Source organism: Rhopilema esculentum, chromosome 14 (assembly GCF_057945365.1).
Source record: "Rhopilema esculentum isolate cy_ngs chromosome 14, ASM5794536v1, whole genome shotgun sequence".
Lineage (NCBI taxonomy): Eukaryota > Metazoa > Cnidaria > Scyphozoa > Rhizostomeae > Rhizostomatidae > Rhopilema > Rhopilema esculentum.
The window spans coordinates 2,113,225-2,134,863 of record NC_142828.1 but is presented as its reverse complement, the minus strand read 5'-3'; the positions used below and the strand labels follow the sequence as shown (position 1 = coordinate 2,134,863).

The 21,639-nt window shown below is 35.4% G+C and overlaps 2 protein-coding genes across 2 annotated transcripts in view; one reads left to right on the top strand and one right to left on the bottom strand.

The window, feature by feature from the left end:
* Positions 1-1,197: 1,197 nt before the first annotated feature.
* Positions 1,198-2,852, bottom strand: LOC135695880 (protein-L-histidine N-pros-methyltransferase CARNMT1). The gene has a single exon (XM_089112515.1). It carries the CDS (start codon positions 2,664-2,666, stop codon positions 1,539-1,541), a length of 1,128 nt encoding a protein of 375 aa, XP_088968641.1. The 5' UTR covers positions 2,667-2,852; the 3' UTR covers positions 1,198-1,538.
* A 2,867-nt stretch (positions 2,853-5,719) lies between these two features.
* Positions 5,720-21,639, top strand: part of LOC135695872 (exocyst complex component 4) — a 34,430-nt gene continuing 18,510 nt past the window's right edge. Inside the window, exons 1-15 of the mRNA XM_089112513.1 lie at positions 5,720-5,880; positions 8,581-8,618; positions 9,135-9,223; positions 10,465-10,527; positions 11,793-11,931; positions 12,295-12,383; positions 13,122-13,198; positions 13,562-13,640; positions 14,515-14,571; positions 15,459-15,511; positions 17,349-17,524; positions 18,635-18,668; positions 19,280-19,399; positions 20,471-20,579; positions 21,077-21,126. Coding sequence (XP_088968639.1) covers positions 5,857-5,880; positions 8,581-8,618; positions 9,135-9,223; positions 10,465-10,527; positions 11,793-11,931; positions 12,295-12,383; positions 13,122-13,198; positions 13,562-13,640; positions 14,515-14,571; positions 15,459-15,511; positions 17,349-17,524; positions 18,635-18,668; positions 19,280-19,399; positions 20,471-20,579; positions 21,077-21,126 — 1,197 coding nt within the window. The 5' untranslated portion in view covers positions 5,720-5,856. The remainder of the gene's footprint in view (positions 5,881-8,580; positions 8,619-9,134; positions 9,224-10,464; positions 10,528-11,792; positions 11,932-12,294; positions 12,384-13,121; positions 13,199-13,561; positions 13,641-14,514; positions 14,572-15,458; positions 15,512-17,348; positions 17,525-18,634; positions 18,669-19,279; positions 19,400-20,470; positions 20,580-21,076; positions 21,127-21,639) is intronic.

Below are 21,639 nucleotides of genomic sequence, written 5' to 3'. Positions count from 1 at the left end.
TCTCTTAAGTTGTTCAGTATCAAGAAAGTGAGAGATTCTCGAGAGAGCATGTAGCTTTTGCCCAGGGTTTTTGCAAATTGACCTCAATTGCTTTTTAAAGCATAATGTTTTGTCCAGAATTTTTCGTTATTTCCAGTGTGGACTATACTGACGTTCCTTTTCGTCTTCTTCCTTGAAACTCCTAAAATGGTTGCAAAAGGTTACAAAGTATAGCTGCAGATACTCTAATAGGACGTTACCCAAAGAGAAAAAAGTGGGACAATTGCCTAGTTGCTAGCAAAGGAACGCAGAAACTGGCATCTGATGAAGCTTTCATTTAGGTAAATCAGCAAATTTTGAATCAAAGCAAATTTTTACATCCAAAGATTTCAAAAATAATTTATGAGCCACAGGTTGGGAGCTGATGGTACCTGAAAATCTTTCGTTTGTATGTACTTGTTGTGAGAGTAAAGCTTCATGACTTTCAAAATTGGGATACACATTTTTGATATCCTACTTCTTTTCTGGTCTACTGCATGGAAACAAAGGGTTTGATGTCATTTGGCTGTTCACGGTCGGGGCTTCTTGCCCCAGCTGCTTCAATCAATTGATGTTGTTTCTTTTCTTTTGCTTGTAAAGGTAGATAGAGGATGTGATAGACTGTTGTAGTGTTTGTTGTCAGTATAAACGAGCAATTAATGGTTCTGTGTTATGACATGGTCGCACACTCACACCATTTCTTACACCATTTCTTGCATCATGGCTTTCACTGAAATCATACCCACATATTTCTGCCCCTGTCTCATTTGACACATAAATTTGTTCCCACAAAGTAAATAATTTCTACAAAGACCAACCTCCATACATTTGGGAAAAACACTTAATGATTACAATTTTTTGCTTTTGTGCCTCTTTAATAACATTGGATATATCTACACAATTCCATTTCCTGTTTTGATTTTTAGAAGCTCTGAAAAGATGTTTCTTGTTCACACCAGTCTGTATTTAAGTTGAACTCTATGAAAATGGTGGTGGATCATATTGCTCTAAAAGTATCATGCACAATTTGTTTGCATTTTAAACAATTGGCTTTTGATGTTACACTATACACTTGCATTTTTGCTACAATATGTTTATTCATACAGTTCTCCTAATGCCTTTTCAAAGCATTAATGTTCAGAGGGACAAATCGTGAAAAATTTCCTTTTTAGAAACACTGAGATTTAAATTAAAGACATGTGTATTTCTGGAGCAGTTGAAAGACTCTTTGATCCAAAAATCCAAAGATCCCCACTTAAATCCAAAAAAGTATATTGTCAGCTGAACATTTTAGTTATCACTATCAGCTGCTTCCTGGCAAAGCCATGCAAAACCCATATGCATACTATACCATTTTGAACAGTTCCATGTATACAGTGCCATTTTATGGCCAACATCTTGAACAGCCTGAATGCAGAAATATCTGGCAAACTACCAAGTATCTATCTTTTTCATATCATTACTTTAATAAAACTCTACCATCTGATATTCTTAATGTTTATGAATCTAGCCAAGGTTTATCATACAGGCTTTCTTGCTACAAAAAATATACAATTGTAAGTCATTTTCAACAATGACCTTGGATTTTGGATATAGTGACTTATACCATCCAAATTTTCCTCTAGTAATTCAAACTTGAAGTCCTCTGTGATAATTTTCTTTATTTCCTCATATGACAGGTCAATCGATACCTCACCAGGGATATCTGCAAAATGATATAATAATGGTCCATTATTTATCCAATATCCTCCAGGCTTTAAAATTTCATTGATCTTTTCAATATATGCCATAATATTGTGTGCAGTATCAATAAAAAAGCATGTTGCAATACAATCCCAACAGTTTGGTTCTGTGTACACTTCAAGAAAATCGCCTGCTGCCATTGAAAGTTTTGCATCTTGAGGTAGTTCTCTCGGATTTACATCGGGAAATTTGACTGCAGCAATATGGTTGTCTGGTTTCACAATATTACAGTACTGATGTACCCACGGGTAGTAAGTTATGCTGTTTTCACCATCAACTTGATTTAAAATAAAGTTTGATCCAAAGAGCATATAAAGGCTAAATTCATTTCCTTGGCAGTTGAATCCAAGTTTAGCAGTCTCATAAACCAACCTCCCAAGGCCAGCACCAGGTACCAAGACGCCAATACTTCCCCTGTTTTCAGCAGGAAGATAACAATTCATGGCCCTTAAAATTGGACCATAAGACGCATGCCGTTCTTCTGCACCTTCCTCTGCCCAGTCCCTCACAATCTGAGTAAGAGTTGTAACTACTTTGCTTTCATCTTCAGGCGAAATAACTGGCACACTTCCTTGACCAGGTGGCCCAAACTCTGCGTTCTGAAACATTCCGTTTGTAAAGTTAATAATTGACTTGACCAACTTATAGTTCTCTTCTATGCAGGTTTTGCAATCTTTTAACCGTTTTGCATAATTTGGGGCAAGTTTCCTATGCCAAACAGGTATACTCATAAAATCTTTCACACGCTTCTGCAGTTTTCGTAGTGATGAAGTGTTGTAAGCAAGAAATGCTCTAATAACGTTATGGAAGTGATTCTGCTCCTCTTCTTCATCCTTGACGTATTTACTTGGGTCCTCTTGGTGCAAAGATTCGGAGAATTCAACATCTGTTGCCCCATCTGCCATCTCGAGTTTTGGAGATTTCTTCTCAGATGACTTGATGAGCCTTTGCTTTCACCACACTTTCGCCATTCAAATTAGGCCTGCATCCCATAAGTCACTTCTCAAGTTATCGTTGGTTCCCTGTGGGTGAAAATAATCGCGGGAAAACAGAATGCGAATTTGGGGACGAGATGGGGGTTAGGGGTGAAGCAGATAATCAGAGGGGTAATATTCTTAGTTGTGACAGCCACCCTCCTCTCCCTCGAGAACCATGATTTGGCCTTTTTACTCGGCGGATTCGGAATCTTCGGTTGACTCGGTAGTGGACTCTTCATTCCAAAATCGAAGTTTGGTATCAATCTCATTCTTCCATCTACCAAGTTCTTACAATGCCAAACCGTTATCCGCAACTCTTTAAGACTGTTCTCAAATCAAGAGATTCGCTCTTAATGGAAAGATTCTAGCACTGGTACAAACATACAATATGACGTTCATCGCAACACCAAACAAGTTCTCAAATCCATCCAAAGTGAACACGAAAACTTCTTACATCTCAAGGATTTATTATCTCGTGCATCTTAAAATTTGCTTCCAAGGGAACTAATCAACTTTATTCTAGTGTCCAGCAACAGTTACCGAAAAACATTTACAATTTTACCATCAAATACCTAAACAACACTCTTGCCACTAGGAAAAACCTCTGCAAATGGTCAATTACTCAGTCATCTGCCTGCATTTTTTGTCTCCAATCAGAATCATTACAGCACATAGTCTCTAGCTGCAAGAATTATCTTGAACATGGTAGGACCTAAGGTATACCTGGAGACATGATTCTGTACTTCTATATTTGGCTAAAACCCTTTCAACACCTAGAAACAGCTCACTTTACGCTAACCTGCCTTCATTTCTATCACCTTCTTTAATCACAGGCGACTCCTATCGACCAGATCTTGTCTTCGTAACTGAAGATCGAATCCTTTACATGCTAGAGCTTACTGTTCGGTTCGAAAGCAACATCGACGAAAACAGTACTCGAAAAGCTAGGAAATATAACGATCTTATCAAGGAACTGAGCCCTGCCTATAAACGTGTTACCTGTGTAACCTTTGCGTCCTTGGCATTCTGGGAACCTCATCTACCTCTCTCTCCGACATGCTACATCAACTCAGTTTTGACTCAAATCAAACTAAATCCATCTTGATGAAACTCATGAACATTTCTATCCGCTGCACCTACTATATCTTCTGTCGTCGAAACAAAATATGGCTAAGCCCCGAACTGATTGACTTCTTAATACTGTAATGCAGATCAGCCAATTCTATGATGCCTGTAAAAGCGAGTCGTATAATTGTAAATTTAAAATGTATTCAATGAAAATGAGATGTTTAAAAAAACTATTACATTATTTAAGATTGGTATTTACAATAGCTAAATACAACAGCTAATTTTAACCAACTATCTACAAAAGAAAAATTTACAGAATAATGCTAATACTAAAATTAAGTATTTACATGAATAAAACTTCGAAGGGGGGTTTCCACTGACGTTGTTCTACCGACAATTTTTACATTTACAGTTTTCACCCTCCCATTCTTTTATCAATGTTAATCCATTATCAATAGACGTGTTTCTAGTGTCAACTCGGAAAATTAAAACTGCAAATTAGAAAAGTTTCTTAGCTTTTTTCAATTTGGGTAGGGTTTTTCTAAATTTTCGAAAAATTGAGGCTACCGTTTCTTATAACCTGTTTTTTATTTAAAAATGCGTGCATTGCAAAACTACAGTACACAAGCAGAATCTTGTTAAAACATTCATGCACAGATTTGAGCGAATTGAGATGAAAAGTCATACAGCATTAAGTTATTGAAAATAGATATAGAAGGAGAAGTCAAATGCTCAAATGAAATTGCCCCTTTAGCCATTTGTTTCAAAATCCTCATGCGTATTCCTATTAAATCTGAAAAAGGAGGATAAAATTGAAGGAGACAGGTTTTAAGAAAATTGGAAACTTTTATTGTGAAACCAGGGCTACCAAAAAGGGCTATTTGTAAATTAAATTGAAGAATCGTGTTTGGCTTTCCTGTGGATTATCTTTCTCTTATGGTAACGCTGCCTGGTGGCCTGAAACTCGGAGTAGCAACTAAGAACAGTCCTGTTTTATACACCGAATAACGCATTTCTTTTATTATAGTGTAATGAATAAGAACCAATGTAATAAGCAGCGCCCCTCCCCCCCCAATATTAATTTCGTTCCGACGACACTGTATTTACTAGAAAAGCTACTGTTAGCAGGGGGGCAACGTCTAGAATCAAAACACCTACTCTACTCAGTTCATAGATTTTTGGTTTCTAATCATGACTTTATACCGACTTTTCTTCAAGCTTTTACAGCCTAGGTGACTGCCTAGATTTGATTTTCAAGAGACTCGTTCGTGCATTATTACAGGCTGCTATGGCCCCGACAGGTGCCGATAATTAAAGAAAATCGTAGCCATTCCCTCCTCCTGGTTTCCAAGGCCACGATGCAACTTGAATATATCTAAATTATGCTTTGATTGCAACTCTGAGTGCCAAAGAGTTTAAAAGGAACATTTCAGATAAAAAATCTATTTCCTGTCTTTGTTACAGGAGACTCTTGCACCCAGAATATTTGACAGCTTCGGCTTTAGAACTAATGTTTCTTAGATTTTATGGGCTTCCTTTTAGTTTTGTGGCCTTCCTCCCATGAAGACTTACCGTATGTAACTGAAGAGTTCTCAAACTGTATGCGTTTTGATCTGTTAAGCTTTCCATCTGTTAAATTTTTCGGCTTATTTTTGTTAGGGCCTCCGACCAAAGGGGCCAGTGGGGGCTTTTTCAAAATCTTTTGTTATGGGTGTTGAATTTTCCTTTGGCCCCCTCCCACTTTCCAGACTGTGTTGGAGCTCATGTCTGCGCCCTTCCTCCCGTGAAGAAATTACGTTTTCAAAATGTATGCTTCCGAGTCAAATGAATATTTTGCTTCCCTCCCTCCCTCCAAAAATCGTTGTGTCAAAACTCTGGAAATATAGATTCCTGGCACCGTGCCTCGTTTATAGTTTTTTCAGTCCCTGTAAGGAGGTTGGGCAAAAAGGAAATGAAAATATGGAGGTCAGGTCAAGCTGTAGGAGGAATGGGATTGGCATGCTGAAAATGGATCACAGTTGAAGCACCGTAGAAGACTACAAATTCAGCCATGTCTAAGTCATCGGAGAATTCTGTGAGTCTTCTATGGTTTTGTATTATTTATATTGTCAACAAAGTAGACGGTGAAGGTGGCCAAGTTATCAGGTCTGCCTGGGGCAAGACCCTTCTACTTTATCCATATCATAACATAGCTATCTTCTAGTGGTTAGGCCGTGGCGTTTATGTTTTAGAGATCTTAATCAGATTGGGTAATATTTTTTACTGATGGAAGCTGAAATCATAGTATGCTTGGATTGTTTGCTATGAATTTTGCTTGCTGGAATCATAGTATGCTTGGATTGTTTCCAAGTGCGATGGGAAGTAAAATCAACTTTAGAGTTGTTTTCATGTTTTGGTTGTTTTATGAATTTTAACTAAAACATGGTGGTCAATTTTAGCTTTGTTTTGAAATGAAGATCGTTGAAAATGAAAAATATTGCACACAACAGATACTTTCCCAAAAATTTAGGCCTAGGGTGGAGAATGTATATAAACTACAGAGATCCTTTGCGTGGATCTTGTCCTCTAAGGCTGGTAAACTATCATTATAGGCAACATGTTTTGATTTCTTTGGGGGCAAAGATATGGTTCTATGTCATGTGATAAGTATCTGCATCAAGCCTATACCCCTGTCTAGAGAATTGTATGGCATATGTGTGACAAGGGCTCAGTGGTTGGGATCACATATTGTCTGTGCTCAAAACCATGTCCTACGAGCTTCTTCCCTACCCCTAAGTATCAACAAGGAGGAGACTCTGCGCAGTCTGGATTTTATTGTTGTATCCAAATTTTTGAAGTGAATTTATTGAAACAATACTTTAAAACTTCTAAATATATCCAAATAAGTTATTGGTACTGCTGAATTTGAAGATGACGCGATATAGCAGATGCATGGCATACTGAAGCATTTTTCATTTGATGCTCCACAGAGCACAAAGGCCAGGCCAGAAAATTTAGATCCAGGTGTGGATCAAAAATAATGTGAAAGGAAGAAAGATGCATTTGATTGCTTCTTTTGTGTTAAGCAATCAGGGACAGCTTCAAACATGTCTTTCTTCCTTTCACATTCTTTTCTAGCTTTTCTGCTTACTTCATTCATTATCCGATGTTAATTCTCTGAAGAGTGAAGAAGAGATAAAAAGTTCCTTGCTATGCAATGTTTCCATTATTTTTGTGCTATCTTCCTATAAATAAATAAGTGCGATCTTCCTATTTTTGAGCCATCTTACAAGGAGAAAGGCATCTGAACAATACCTCCTTGACTATAATGTATATATATATATCAGGCCTTGCCCGGAAAGGCGCTCGATCGAGCGCGCGCGCCTAGAGCGCACCCAAAAAAGGCCTTGGAGAGCGATTTATAGAGCCCCTCAAAACGTAAAATCAATATTAACACGAAGCAAAATAAATTTTTGGAATTTGTTGAATCAACTTGATCAAGCATAAACAATCTTCCCAACAGACCGCAATATTATGATTTGCGTAAGATAACCCTTTGAGAAAAAATTCAGCAAATTCAATGTTGGGTTTTCGATATCATTTTTTAATCTAATAACCCTCTAATAACCATCAAGGACACAGGCCATCAAGCGTATTCTCCGGCAGATTTATTTGATTTTCGAGCAAGCGTTAATCTTCTATTGAAGTATATATATATTATTTTCTGTTTTTCTTAATAACTTAAAATCGCCTGTGCAAATCAGCGATCACGTTTCCGTCCAAATGATCGCATTGCTTTTCATTTGCTTTTGCGAGTAGTAGATGTTCTAGCGTTTCTTATAGAATGGATAACATGAAAAAAGGAAACAAAGTTTAATGTTCGATTTAAAGCCATGCGTTTTGATGAAGCAATATGTGAAGCTGAACATAACAGTAGTGATACTGACACTGATAAAAGCTCACCAAATGATGGCAACTTACATATCTAGAAAAATCTGAACAATTTTGCGATTTTGTTCTATTATATTTCTATATTTATATTAACATAGTGTTTGTTGCATGTTTTATTATTTCATATTATGGTGCTTTCTGGTATCACCATTGAATTTCATATTTAACATTCTTCCGAAGCTTTTGATATGAAGCTCTCGATCTCCTAAAGGTCTCGAAGGATGCTCTCAAGGAAATTTACTTAGAGGTGCGAAATAGAGCGCCTAGAGTTTATAAGGGGCTCTTTTTATGGAGCACCTTCCTTTTACTTAGAGCAAGGCCTGATATATCATACCAAAATTAAAAAAAAACACTATATCTTCAATGTTTTGACGGAAGTCTTCACCAATAATACTTTACAAATCAAATGGAGCTAGCATATACAAAATTAATACAATAGAGTAATTACAATTGAGTTGGTACAATTAAGTCAATAAAATGAGGAGGTTAAAGGAGATTGCCTATAACAGTAGTTATTGTTAAAAGCGTAACTCAACAGGAGGGTTAGAAGAAAACACAGGAGAAGGTGCTGCTAAAGTCAGGGCAGTGTAAGTCTCACTGGGACTGCAAATAATATGTGTAACACAAAAGAACACCAGTTAGAGTAGAGTAATAGATACACAAAGAATGCAAAGAAAATGTGCTAGTAGAAGGAGAAAAAATCAAAATAGACATAAAACCATGAAATGCAAAGAAAAGAAATTTGCAAAGAGATTCCTCACTTTTATACAATTTGAAAGTTTTTTGCTATATTTATCCTTAGTAGAAGTGTCTGTTTAAACTTTATCATTTTGTTTGGCTTTAGGTTGCTTTGCTGGTTTCAGTCATCAAACAGCTTTCAAGGTTTGTTGAAAGTTCTTGAAAATTTTAATTGAATGATGGGAAGGAAAACTTTGTTAAGATTGATTCAGAACATAACATTTGTATATAGCATTTTGTTTAAAATACATTTGTATAAAATCCAAAATCTGGTTTATTGTCTTTCTGTTTTCACTAGTTGCACCTTTTTGACCAAAACATCTCTACTGTTTTATCTTGGTTCTCTCAAAATCTAGCAATGTTCATTGGTATTTATTTTTCAAACTGGCTATGTATTTCTCCAATAGTAAAAAAATCGCTTTGTTACTTGCTGAACGACAAGCTCTTTTTTATTTAAGTTTAATGTTTTGGTTTGAAATATATAAAGTTATATAGTTTTACTTGATAGAATACCTTAGTGGATGGTTTCAAATGCCCTTAGCACTTCATTCATTCAGAAATACATAAACTAATCATACAATGAACTTGTTCTTTCCATCTTCTTTTCCTTGAGGTTGCTTCATTTTATAATATTTCTTCTTTAATAACATTCGATTTTAGTGACAATTTACAGCAAAGAGAACTTGAAAAGGAGCAGCTACAGGAAAACTTGAAGAAGGCAGATGAAAGCTTAAGTATTTTGGTAGAAGGTAAATTTTCATTTGTGTTAACTGGGGCGTCTTTGAATATTAATTCCAATTTCTTGCTCTAAATAGTGAAATACCATGTTTTGCAGTGTATAAGACACATCCTTGCATAAGGCACACTCTTCCATGTTTGAATTCTGAAAAATAGTTTTTAATGTGTTTTACTGTGTATAAGACGCACCCTCTTTTCTCAGTTCTTGCAAAGCATGTATATCTATGTGAAAGAATAAAACTCAAGAATATTAGACAATAAATCTGTGGAGGAAAATTTTTTCAAACTGCAATGTTTTAAATATAACGTTATGTTTACCTATTATGTTTAAAATCATCAAGTAGAAAGTTTAACATCCTAGAATAATCAAAATCATCATTAACATTTACAGGGTTTTAAGTCCATAAAATTCTTGTCAGTCATCTGTTTTGTTCACAATATTCATAACAATTACAGGGATTTGCCCTCCAATTAAGCGAATGTAGGGTACAACCCTTACTTTTGGGATTAAAAAATCTTTTGTCAGATTTTCTTCTATTGCGGCTGGAGAATTTCGAAGTTTTTAATAAATTTCCAGTAAAAGGGTAATTATTCGAATTAGGAGAGCAGCTGCTCCAAATATCATAATATTTTGTCTATAAAAAGACAGTATGCCTTCAAAGGAAATGGTGGGACAGTCAATGTTACCATGTATAAGACGCACTCTAAAACAAAGCCAATTATAATATAAAAACAGGTGTGGCTTATACACGGTAAAATATGGTACTTATGCATTCATTAGCATGGAATCAAAATAATTACTGCCTTAACAAATGCCACTCTCTCTTAAGTAATGCACAAAAATGCTGTTTCAGAATTAACACCACACTAACTTTAATAATCATTGTAAGTACATGTGATGCATCAAATTCCAAAGATATATTCACTTTGTGGATCAAGGAAGGGGATTTAAAGCAGTTATTGGGGAATCCTCTTGACTGTTTTATTCTGACTCTTGCTGAAATTGATATTAAAAATTCCTGTAGCCCTTTCTCAAGTTCCTCTCAATCTATTCATATTAACCAAAGTTGTATCAAAATGGGTTCTTTAGGCAATGGCTAAAGGAATGGGTCTCTGGAGGCCTTAATATGAAGCTCATTGAAAATAGACTTATCAAGCTGTCAATAACTAACAATGTGGTATTACGATTAGTTTGGGTTTCTTCTTTCTCATCAGTGTAAGCATAACTCAAACGATGAATTATATCTTCTAGATAATCAAGACAGTTTGAAAAAGACAATTCAAAATTTTGCACTGGTTTCTTCAAGAATACAAGGTAGAAACTTGTCCTAAATACCTTATTGATAACAGTTTTAAATGATTTTCGTTTTCCTTCTTACCTATAGCCAGCCAAACCAGTTATGAAATTACCTTTAGCATGTGAGATTTGCACTTCTATTTGGCGACTAAAGACACATTTTAGAAATGTTTTACGATTATTTTTGAAGTGAATAATTTTTGCTTTAATAGAAATATGAATAATTTTTGTTTGTGCAAATATTTTCAAAATTGACCAATTCCAATATTTTTCTTAGCTGCCTTTGTGATTTTTCAAACAAGCATCCAATTCTCTTCCTGTTGTTTTTGTTTTCAAATAAACAGCCACATATGATTTTAGGGCACTGGGAGTCAGCGTGACCTGGGGATGTATCTTATTGGAATGAAAGAATGGCTACCAGAGAGCCTTTTTATAAATATTGACATATCACAACAGTTAAAGTGCAATACCCAAATATGTCATTAAGACTGCTAACAAAATGGGCAGGATTGTTATTTTTTTCAGTAAATCTTCCAACGATTTTGCTCGATTTTTCAATAATTTTAGACATCGTCGAATTGATTAAATAATTTTTATTAAAAGTGACAAACTGTCCTAAACCCTGGTCGAATGTGTTTTGATGAGAGGTAGTTAAAAATGTATCTTGTTTCTGTAGACTGCAAAGTTTTATATTTTTTACCACTCTCAGGCACCCAATAAACCTCATTTTTTTACTAATGCTAGACAGTAGAAAAATCAATAGTTACATTAGTAGCAAGTCCTTGGTGCGCCTTTTTTAAAGACTTAACAAGTCCCTGTAAAAACCTGATGGAAACGTTAATTCAAGCTGTCTTTAACTTCATCTTCAACAGACATGAGGAAATAATGTGATAGGTTTTGAGCTAAGCGGACAATTTTTGACTCAGCTGACCCAGGTACCCTCTCCTTCCATTAAACAATGGAACGTGTGTACTCTAATAGCAAAGTTATTACCATTGAATCGAGGGGGGGGGGCAAAATATCAACAGAATTGCAAGATTGCCTTGAAAAGGAGTCAGTGGAGAAAATGACATGCAAAAATTGAAAACAGACTGTCATTTGCATTATTAAATCCATACTAGATTCTAAAGTGTTGTAATGTTGGTTGACTCAGATCAAGATGACGATATAAGACTTATTTTGTTCTTTTCAGTCATTGAGATATTCATGTTTCCAAAATAGATATATTAATTAAAAATGAGAAGAGCATCATTAATAAGCCTGATATGTGTCATCAATTTCAGGATGCAGAACAAAAGTGAGTAGCTTAAGAGAAAAGCTGACTACATGCAAAACGCTGCTGAACTGCAATCGAGATGACCTCAGGAGACATTGGCAAGAGGGTCTGGAATATAGCGAAATTTTGAGCCTCCTTGACAAAGTGTAAGGAACGCCTCCTTGTTTGTCGTTTTCTTTCGCATTCAAATATAAATTTTTGTGAGTCACGGTTCTGCAAGCTTTTAGAAATGTGTTCTTATTTGCTGTTGTTTACCTCTTCTTAAGTTACTCTCCAAGTTTTTTGCAAATTTCGAAATGCTATTTTGCAAGTATGACAAACTTGGTTCGGTAAAACTATAGCCTGGATACAGTCTTTACTTTCCATTGAGAAGGAGTGCTAGGCTTACAAGTTCCGCCCTGGCACTCCTGGTAAAGTATCGAGTGTGCTTTGAAAACTTATTCGCTTTTAATGTGCCTTGTACTTTTAAATTTAGAGTCGGTTAAATTTATGTTGTAATTTTACTTTAGAGACAAGGCGACTGCAGTTCCAGACCAGCTTGACAGATACATGGCAAAGAAGCATTATCTTCATGCTGCCAAGCTCCTCGTCAAGACTGGTAGGTCATAAGCTTTCATATCTATTTCCGCGAGTAGTGAATTTTGCCAACTTTCGAATGTAATTTGGGCCTAGTTGGACAAACCAGATTTGTTTTGAGAAGCAAGTAATTTGGCCAACTCTGAGATGAATAAGTAAATTCATTATGATACTGAATTTTTCATTACGGACGTTGCGTATTATTTCTTTGATAATTTTACTAAATATTTCTTCAAAATACTTGAATGCTCTCCTATTTCTATATATTCATTTGTTTATGGCTTTGGAAAAAGCGAATAAATAGCAATGCATAAGGTTGGTCCAGTGCCTAGTCTATCTTTAACTACCATGGATTGCTAGCATTTCCTTCGGAGCTGAATGTCAGATTAAACAGGCCATCACAAAATTTTTCTTCGCTATCAATCCTCGCATTGTTTACAGCACTAGGAGAGCCCTTCCATCCATTCAAAGGATTGCTTTTCTACCAGCCAAAAGAGTTCCATTGTTAATGAATTTACATGCCAGTGTGATTCTGGCTACGTAGGATGCACAACCCAAAGATTTGGGCATAAGATAAAACAACATATTCCTTCTAACATCGGAAGCAAAACTGCCCCTCAAAGAGAACAGCCTCCACGATCTTCTTGCATAAGTACTGAGTTTATTCTTTTTTAGAGCTTTGAGGTCTATTCTGAAATTCATGCCTGCATATATGTGTACCGACATAGTCTATGTACAACCTATCGATATTTTCTTGTAGTTACAACATTGGAAACGACACTGGTAAACGTTGACGCATTGCGCGAACTGAGAATCGACCTTTACTCCCGTCAAATGGTAAGTGCAAATATATTTACTACAGCATGACTATATTTTTTTCGGTCATTCAAATTGCAGAGAAGATGAGCTTTGAAGTTGCAATATCAAGAAACCTACTACTTAACAAGGATTTCCATTTCAGATTAGTAATTTTGATCTTGATCTCGTATTGATGCATCTCAATTTCATCTCGACTTATCTTAAAGTATAAAGTCAGCCTGCTTTGTTTGTCTTTATTGAGTACTTCTGTTTTTTGTTTTTTTAAGATAAATCTTGATTAAGCCCAAAAAAGTTGCTTAAATTGATGTATTTATAATTAAGCATATGTTGATATTTTATTTAAACTGCTTTATGTGTCAGTCTTTTTTGTATTTTGTGCAGAAAATGCACGAGGTGCTTATTGAGGAGCTGAACAAACAGATTCACTCGGATAAACAACTGAAGCAAAAGCCTTCTGCTGGTAAGTATTTATTTGTCATGGTTCTCGAGGGGTAGAAGCATAGGTTGCTTTGGTAATGATTATAAACAGTATTTTAACAAGGGTGCTTCAGCCAATTGGCAAGATCATATCAGCACGATAGTTAATGAGAAAGCAGTCAAACTAAACTGCAGCTGGCGAAAATGTAGAGGTTTGAGTTTGACTCTACGCTGGATGTTTGTATTTTCATAGGAAATGATTCGATTGAACTCATTGAAAGTAATTTGTAAAGCAGTGAACCTAGAAATTCATGCACGACATACTTAAGTTTTTTAACATCTGACGCGCATGACAGATTGTCTAAGCTACTCCGGTCCTTTTATATTTTTGTCTATGGTACCTCTTAGCAGTCCTCCATATATGAAGTCATTTCTAATCAGTTTACTATCAACTCTCTAGACTCATTCCATGCACGAGCCTCTATTGTAGCGTCCGTTGAGTGAGACTTTAGCCGAACAGAGGCTCGTAGAGTAAATCTAGCTATTCACCTCCCTTTAGTTTGATGGCTTATGTAAAAGTGATCTTAAAAGATGACTTCAAAGGAATATATTTTCAGAATATATCTTGAGTTTTAAACGTGCCAAAATCACCTAAACGTGTTACAAACTGGCCTAGACAGAGCCTTAACAGCACAGGCTCTTCCGCCAGCAAGTCACTAGATGGTTTAGGTTCCAGAATCTAAGAGCTCTTGCCAAAACAACAGTAATCTATTATTAACAAAACAATCTCAGTCAATTTGCAACCGAGATAACCGCTTATTTTACACAATTAGTTGCACTTTATGGTGCTCTTTCAGGCTATATTTTCAAAAGGAATCTTGAACATTTCCTGCTTCAAAGTTCTAAATTTTCTCTAGACTCTGGCACACTGCTTTCTGTTCCTGGAATAAAGTGGATTTCAAGATCTTTATCACGTGAGTTGAAAACTATGCTATATTTTTAGCTTAGAGAATAAAATTGTGTGTATTATACCATTACATTTAATTAAAGGTTCAATTTGAAACAATGGGATAAACTTAGAAAGCAAACCAAAACGGTAGATAGTTTTACTGATGCTAACTTTGTTTTTAAGAATATCAAAATTACTGCCTTAGGAAATTAGCTCCATACTTCAAACCCATACTCTTTGTTTTGTTTCTTTGCAAACACCTGAAGGTATGAAGTTAAACAAACTCACCTGGGAAGGATGATTTGTGTTTTATTTTGCTGTAACTTCTCACATTCGATATAAAATTGAGATATTTTCCTTTTATGTCGTATCTTGATGGGGACTTCATATTGCATCATTTAATTATAAAGTTCATAAAATTTGTTCAATTATCATTTTCCATCTACTTTTTAATGTTGATTTTTAAACTGCCTGTTAAAATTAGCATTATTGATGTTATCGTTTTAAATGCATAGTCAAGTTAGTGCAATTTTTATTGAGTGCCGTTTTTGAGAATGAACCTTTATAATGAGCTTTATAATCGAGCTTTATAATGCTCCAGCCTGTTTGAAACTTCGATCATTGATGATGAAGTCAACAACAAGCGATTAAAGTGATGGTGAAACTTAAGGTGGTGGCTGCTTCCTGTTTATTAAGTAATCTATGAACTTTGTTTGAATGGCTGCCACTGCCTGTAGAGTGGGATGGTTGTTACCCTAAAAACTGAAAATTGCCTAGAAATTAATTTAAAATGGCATTAGTATGGTATGGAAAATCGATAAAGCTTTTCGCTATCTTGATAACATATTGTAACTGATGTTTCCAATTGTTATTCTTTAAGAACTATTGACATCGTCATTTTGCGTTTTTTAGGTTCATTCAAGCCAGAAGCCTTTGCAGAGGTCCAGACTGCCAGACTTGACGAAGTATGTCCACGAATGTTTTGATACCGAAAATTTTGTTTATTTGTTGAATTGAACTAAGAGACATTTCTCGAACCGGAAGCTGGCATGTATCTTCACTCTCAAGCCAACTGCATACAGTAAAGGGTTCTCAGATCTCCAGCCAACTGCATGCAGTAAAGGGTTATCAGAATTTTGAATAATTATTTTGAAGCTAACTAGAGATTATTCTAAAGCTAGCTAAAAGTATTTTCAAGCGAAATAGACATCTGGCAAAGTAGCTATTATCATTCTTTATTTGACGCACCTTTCAAACCCTATTTTACGTCCTTTTTCAACTTGGGTAAGTGAAGCTTGGGCTTTTTATTGGAAATATAGGATTCGTTACTTTCATATTCAGTCTGAGTCAAGCTATTTTCTCCCTTAACCTTTATTTTCACTAAACAAAGATAATTTCGGCTTGCATCTTTGGATAAATAACTATAAGCACCGGAAAGTGAGCATCTTGATTGTCAACACAATTAATTAACGCCCTTACTTTTGATGCCTTCTTTTTCTAACCGCACCTTTTTAGAGAGGAAAATTTTTTATTAATGGCTTTGAAAAAAGCAAACATTTTAGAACATACTTAAGCTTTTCGTCCGACACTCTTCAGAGTATAAAACGTCAGAACACGGATCGAAAACTCTACGCTAGGAGATATATATATACACAGTTGTGGATCGAAATAGGCCAATCAGCGTTGCGTGATTATCGAATAAGTGTTTCAAAGATCTCAAGCTTACAACATTTGATTAAATAAGTCGAAAATGGATATAGAAGAGAATCATTAGTCATAAGAAATATTTAGATATCAGAAATATTTAAATATAAGAAATTTTAAGATATTTTTATAAACTCAATATGGTAAATATCTAAAAAGGTCTAAATACAGAAATGTCTAAATACAGAAATGGTATAATATATCTAAATATAGGATTGTCTAAGTATGGAAAATATGTGATGCAGAAAAAAGGAACGAATTCTTTTTCAAAGATAATAACGATTTCAATTGTTTGGTTGTGGATATGAAGGTATCAACAACCTACACTCTGTCTCTAATTCTATTAAAGTGAATAATTTCAAAAATAGACCTATGTGAAATCTTAGTTTTCTCCGCTCCTGTTATCTGTTTCTGATCATACCCGATCACAAACGACACAAGTCAATTTACTTGAAAAAAGATATCATTTTATTTTTATTTGATAAAAAGCTGTGATTTTAATTGCAAATATTTTGGTAATTCAGAGTTTTCCAGCTCTGAGGTTTTTTACTGGCTTAGATATCACTTTACTGGTTTAGACTAAATTCTTGCAGCCAAAGGTTAGCTCTTATCTAACCAATATTATTCTAAGTATATCTGACTTTGTTGTAGAAACGAGACAGAGTGTCTGCACTTGGGGCTTGTCTTCGTCTTAACATGACTTATTTATATTGAAACAGTTCAGATACCCGACTGTTTAAATTCAGAATTACGCTATTTGGTGTACTGAACAGGCCGGTTCTAAATTGCTACTCCGAATTTCACCCTAAATATGATTATCAGGCAAATGAATTCAGAATTACAACTCTTCCTGAAAAATTTGATTATTATAACTGAAAACGATTTTTTCGCTCAAATGTCTTCAGAACTATTTACTTTATCCTATTTACTATTTACTTATTAAGACGATGATTATGCTTTATCCACATATATTTCATTTTTTTTCTCACTCCTTCTTGGAAATCTTAGATTTATTCTAATGCCTTGTATTCTAATTTGCTGCTGAATAAATAGACATAGTAACAGTTTCGTTAATGAAGACTGCCTTTTCTATTTCAGGTTACGGAAGATTTGCAAGCCAATCCTGAAGACAATATTTTCATGTTTATCAACGTTCTTATTGAGGCCTTAGAAGTTGTCGGTAAAGTTCCTGAAGCAGTTGATTCCCTAAAAAGCAGGATAAAACGTGAAATGGCATTGGTTATTCATCGTGCTACTGACATTGTTGCGAACAGGTAATAGTTTTGGGTATTTGATGTATGTTTTGTTTGGAAGGGGGGATTAGTTGCGAGGATGGCTCAGTTGTTAGAGGCGCTGACTACAGACTCAAAGGTCTGTGGTTCGAGTCCTTGGCATGACCAAATTTTCACCCAGAATAAGAAGAGTCGCCAGCTCTCTGTAATTCCAGGCCTAGGAATCACGAGGTGTGGCCGCATTGAGAGAAAGGACCAGGACACTCTGAGAAGCTTATGCTCAGTTTCCTAAAAACTACCTTCGGATGCTAGATAGAAACAAATACAGAAAAATACAGAGAATTCTAGAATTGCTTTGGTAGAAATGTGTATCAGGGCTTCGAATCGAAAAGCGGCATATTATTGAAAGTGAGACTGTGGATCAACTTTGCTGAAAAATCTCTTAGGCAAAGTTACACCTTGTTTCGATACGTTGAATTCACCTTCAGTAGTAACGACTGCATTGTTGCAGCCTGGTGCCTGGGAAATCTTTCCTAATACGTTAAGAGAGGTGTTCTGAAAAAGGCCCAGCAAAGGTCAGTAGTAAGGGGCAAATACCCCTTGTTGTCGTGGCAAAAAGTAACGAAGTAAGAAGCTTTGAGGCTGTTAATCATTTAGAAGAATTTAGGCATGAGGCAAAGTTTTATATTTCATACAGTCGGAAACTGTCATTCTCGATATGTCCTGGCCCTTGATATCTCCGAGCGGATCTTAGTTATTAATACACCGAAAACTCAGTGTCACAATTCAAACTGTCTTTATATTAGTCAGCAGAAGCCCCATCGAAGCCCGCTACAGGGGCACCCTATAACCCTTCTATGATTTTTTGCATGATTAGCCTCGGCATGACAAGAAATCTCTTAGCCTCGGTTTTGGATAAAAAATGCGCCCCCGCGGAGGGTCATGTGATTAAAGCATGATTGAGCTTGTTAATATACATATTATTACACAGTTTAATACTCAAAATCCGTTTTCTATAGAGGTATGGCTTTATGTAAAGTTCCCTACCCCACCCCCCTCCCCTCTGTAGTCTTGGCCTGGTTGCTCTGTTCTCTTGTTATACTCTTTGTGTCTTTCTTATGCATTTGTTGACATTTTCATTTTTGTGTCTAGGGCTATCGCAAGGGGTGATGCTGTAACTGTTGAGGTAATGATCCTATAATCAATAGTTTGCTTTCATTTGCAAATGAAGCTCGGGTTTTTTATTATTAGAGAAACTGATTTTATGATCTGAAGACTAGAAAACCAGCAGCTCCTAGCTACCAGCTGCTTTTGATGATGATTTTTTTAACTTTTCTTTCCTAATATTTAACTTTGCTTTTTAATCTTTCTTAAAGATTAAAGATTGTCTTAAGGTCATCTTTCCTAAAATCAATTTTAAGCAGGGATTCGTTTGGTATTAGCTTTATCGATTGCAGATTAATCAAAAACTCTGTATGACAAATGCATTTTTAAGTTTACTTTTAATGTTATGATACATAAACCTTCTTCTAAAACCGACACCTGACATTTGTTAAAGGACTCCTAAGGAATCTTTTTGCTATGAAGTTTGAAAACGCAAACATTGCGAATGATTGATTTTCTGTTACCATGAACGTTGTTCTTTGCTGTGGCCAGGGGTACATGAGGCGCTGGTTGCACTTTGTTTATTCAAACACCGAATCAATGGAACCTCCATGACAAAATGCCTTTTGCTGATTAAACAAAACCGTCTGACTCCCTCCCTCATTTCAAGTGTACGTCTATCTGCTGTTTTAGGAACTAGCTAAAAAAGAATCACCGGGACTATTGGTCGAGTTGCTGAATGGAATTTTTGAGAAATTCAGGGCGATTGCGAGGAACCATCAAATTGTGATTGATGCCGTGCAGAGAATCAAGGTATCTTGTTAGTCCATGTGTCTCAAACTTACCAACTTTAAATCCTCTCTTTTTTCAATTCCTCACTATCTATTTTTCAGCACAATGATTATGAATACTCTTTACTTTTATAATTGTATCTTATTTGATCTCTTGAATTCGGTCATCTGCATTATTTCTTCCCAAGTAACTTGATTCCCCTTACTTAACTTCCATCGTCGAGCTATCTATCCCAACTATTCTATTTGTTGCATTTTTTATCTTGTTTTCCCTTTATGAACTTTTTCTACTTACCATGTCAAATTTTACATTATAATAGCCAGGAGGTTTTCATTTTTTAATTAACATAAGCAGAAAGTCTTTCTTCTGCAAAGTGGACCATTTCTGTAATAGTTTTACCCATCAGCATTTAACCTCACATAATTTTGTCAGAGCTTCAGGTAGTATAGTATAAAACAATCTTAATGCCCTGAAATCTACTGACGTGAATTGATTCAGTTTTGAAATTCTCGACGATGACTCAAAAAACATATTTGCTGCCTCCATTCATGTCTCAATCTATGTTTATTGTACCAGTATTGACATTGATTAAGAAGCCCCAAGAAAACACTGTGTACCGGGAGATATACTGTTGTTTCATTTTCTGTTCATTTTTTATCTATGTTTGTTTCCCTCGGAGCTTTTTATTTTTGTCTTTTTACTATTTTGGTTTATACTTTGAAGCAGATGAAAATTTCTGATTCTACACTCATTTCCTGATCATAAAGGCTGTTACTCCGTTGCAATACCTGATTATTACCCCAATGAAACTGCTTAAACTGCATAGATTTTATACGTGACATTTTGTATACCATGAGCATGTATATCATATCTTTTTTGTTTAAAACAGGCCTTTCTCCTTTCTTGCCTTCAAGTTTCCTATTTCCTTTCCCCTTGCCTGCCTCACCCAGCAATGACGAGAGAAAAGCCCTCCCTCTGCCAAAATTATGTATCCTTGTTCTCTGAAAATGATTTTTTAGTTTTCCAAATGTATTTGCACCCTAAACTGTTTTTATGAAATAAATTATAATAATTAGGATAATTTCTTCACAGGATAGGAGAAAATCAAAAGATGCCTTGAATGCGGAAGTTGCCGAATTTGTTGTTTATCACTTGGACTCAGTGTCTGGTGAAGAATCTGGAAATTTAGAAGAAACTTCAGGTCATTATAGAACTTAGTGGTTCAATTTTTCAATTCATAAAATTCAGAAAGGCCAATGTCAGTAAATGTACTCCTTTACTGAAAAAGTATTTTAGCCATTTTGCTGGAAGCAAATTTTTGTACTAATGGTTTTGATTATTTCGAATAAACGACTTATGATTAGCAGAAGCAAATTCTTATTACCCACGAATGGTTTGTGTGCGTTGAATGAAACACAAAGTATACTGTCTTTATGTACAACACATTCTGTTTTTGAAACACGTGCCAGTTCACGAATTTCATCGCCACTGGTTATGCAATATGGGTACATCTTTACCTTGCGAATATCATTCAATAATAATTTTGATACTATTATTCTTGATAATATTGTGATAGAAAATGTTATTATTATTCTTCACTGTTGCTAAAAATTATTTCTTTGCTTTGACTGTCCTGGGTTTGTGTATTGAATTCGAGATGACATCTTGCAGAAGATCACATTTGTTTAATCTTTTCAGAAATACAAATGTACACAGAAGAAGATGTGTGGTCCGAAATTGAATTCTCGGTACAGAAAATTATTGGTTTTTTTCAATTTTCTTACAGTTCTCTCAGGTTCAGAAAGCCTATTTAAGTTTGCATGGAAACCTTTCAATGTATTTTTTAAGTTTTATTCTCTGTTTTCTAACAAGATTTCCAAACAGATTAGCTAAATGAGCCATTTCTGATCAAGCTTATCAAAGCTGTCTGCCTGAATATTTTCCCGTGAAATGTCAACCATGTCCTAAGGCTTGAAAATTTCCCGCATTTTAAGAGCCATTTCTAACATCGTTAAGGTGTAAAGCATACTAGCCTGAAATATTTGGCCTTACTGATCTTTTTCTGAACCCTTTTAAAAAGTATCTCATGGCTTGAGATTGCTAATTCTTGCAGGTTTCAAATATATAGCCTGAAGAACTCTTTCAAAGTAACCTTTTTAAGACCAAAATCTGATATCCTTACCTTTCAAATATTTTTAGCGTCCAGAGACAAAAACACGGAACCCTACTGAAATTAGATATATGAAACAAAGCCAGCGCCT

Bases quoted from the DNA above. Each gene is read 5' to 3' on its own strand.
- LOC135695880 (XM_089112515.1), bottom strand. From the start codon at position 2,666: ATGGCAGATGGGGCAACAGATGTTGAATTCTCCGAATCTTTGCACCAA.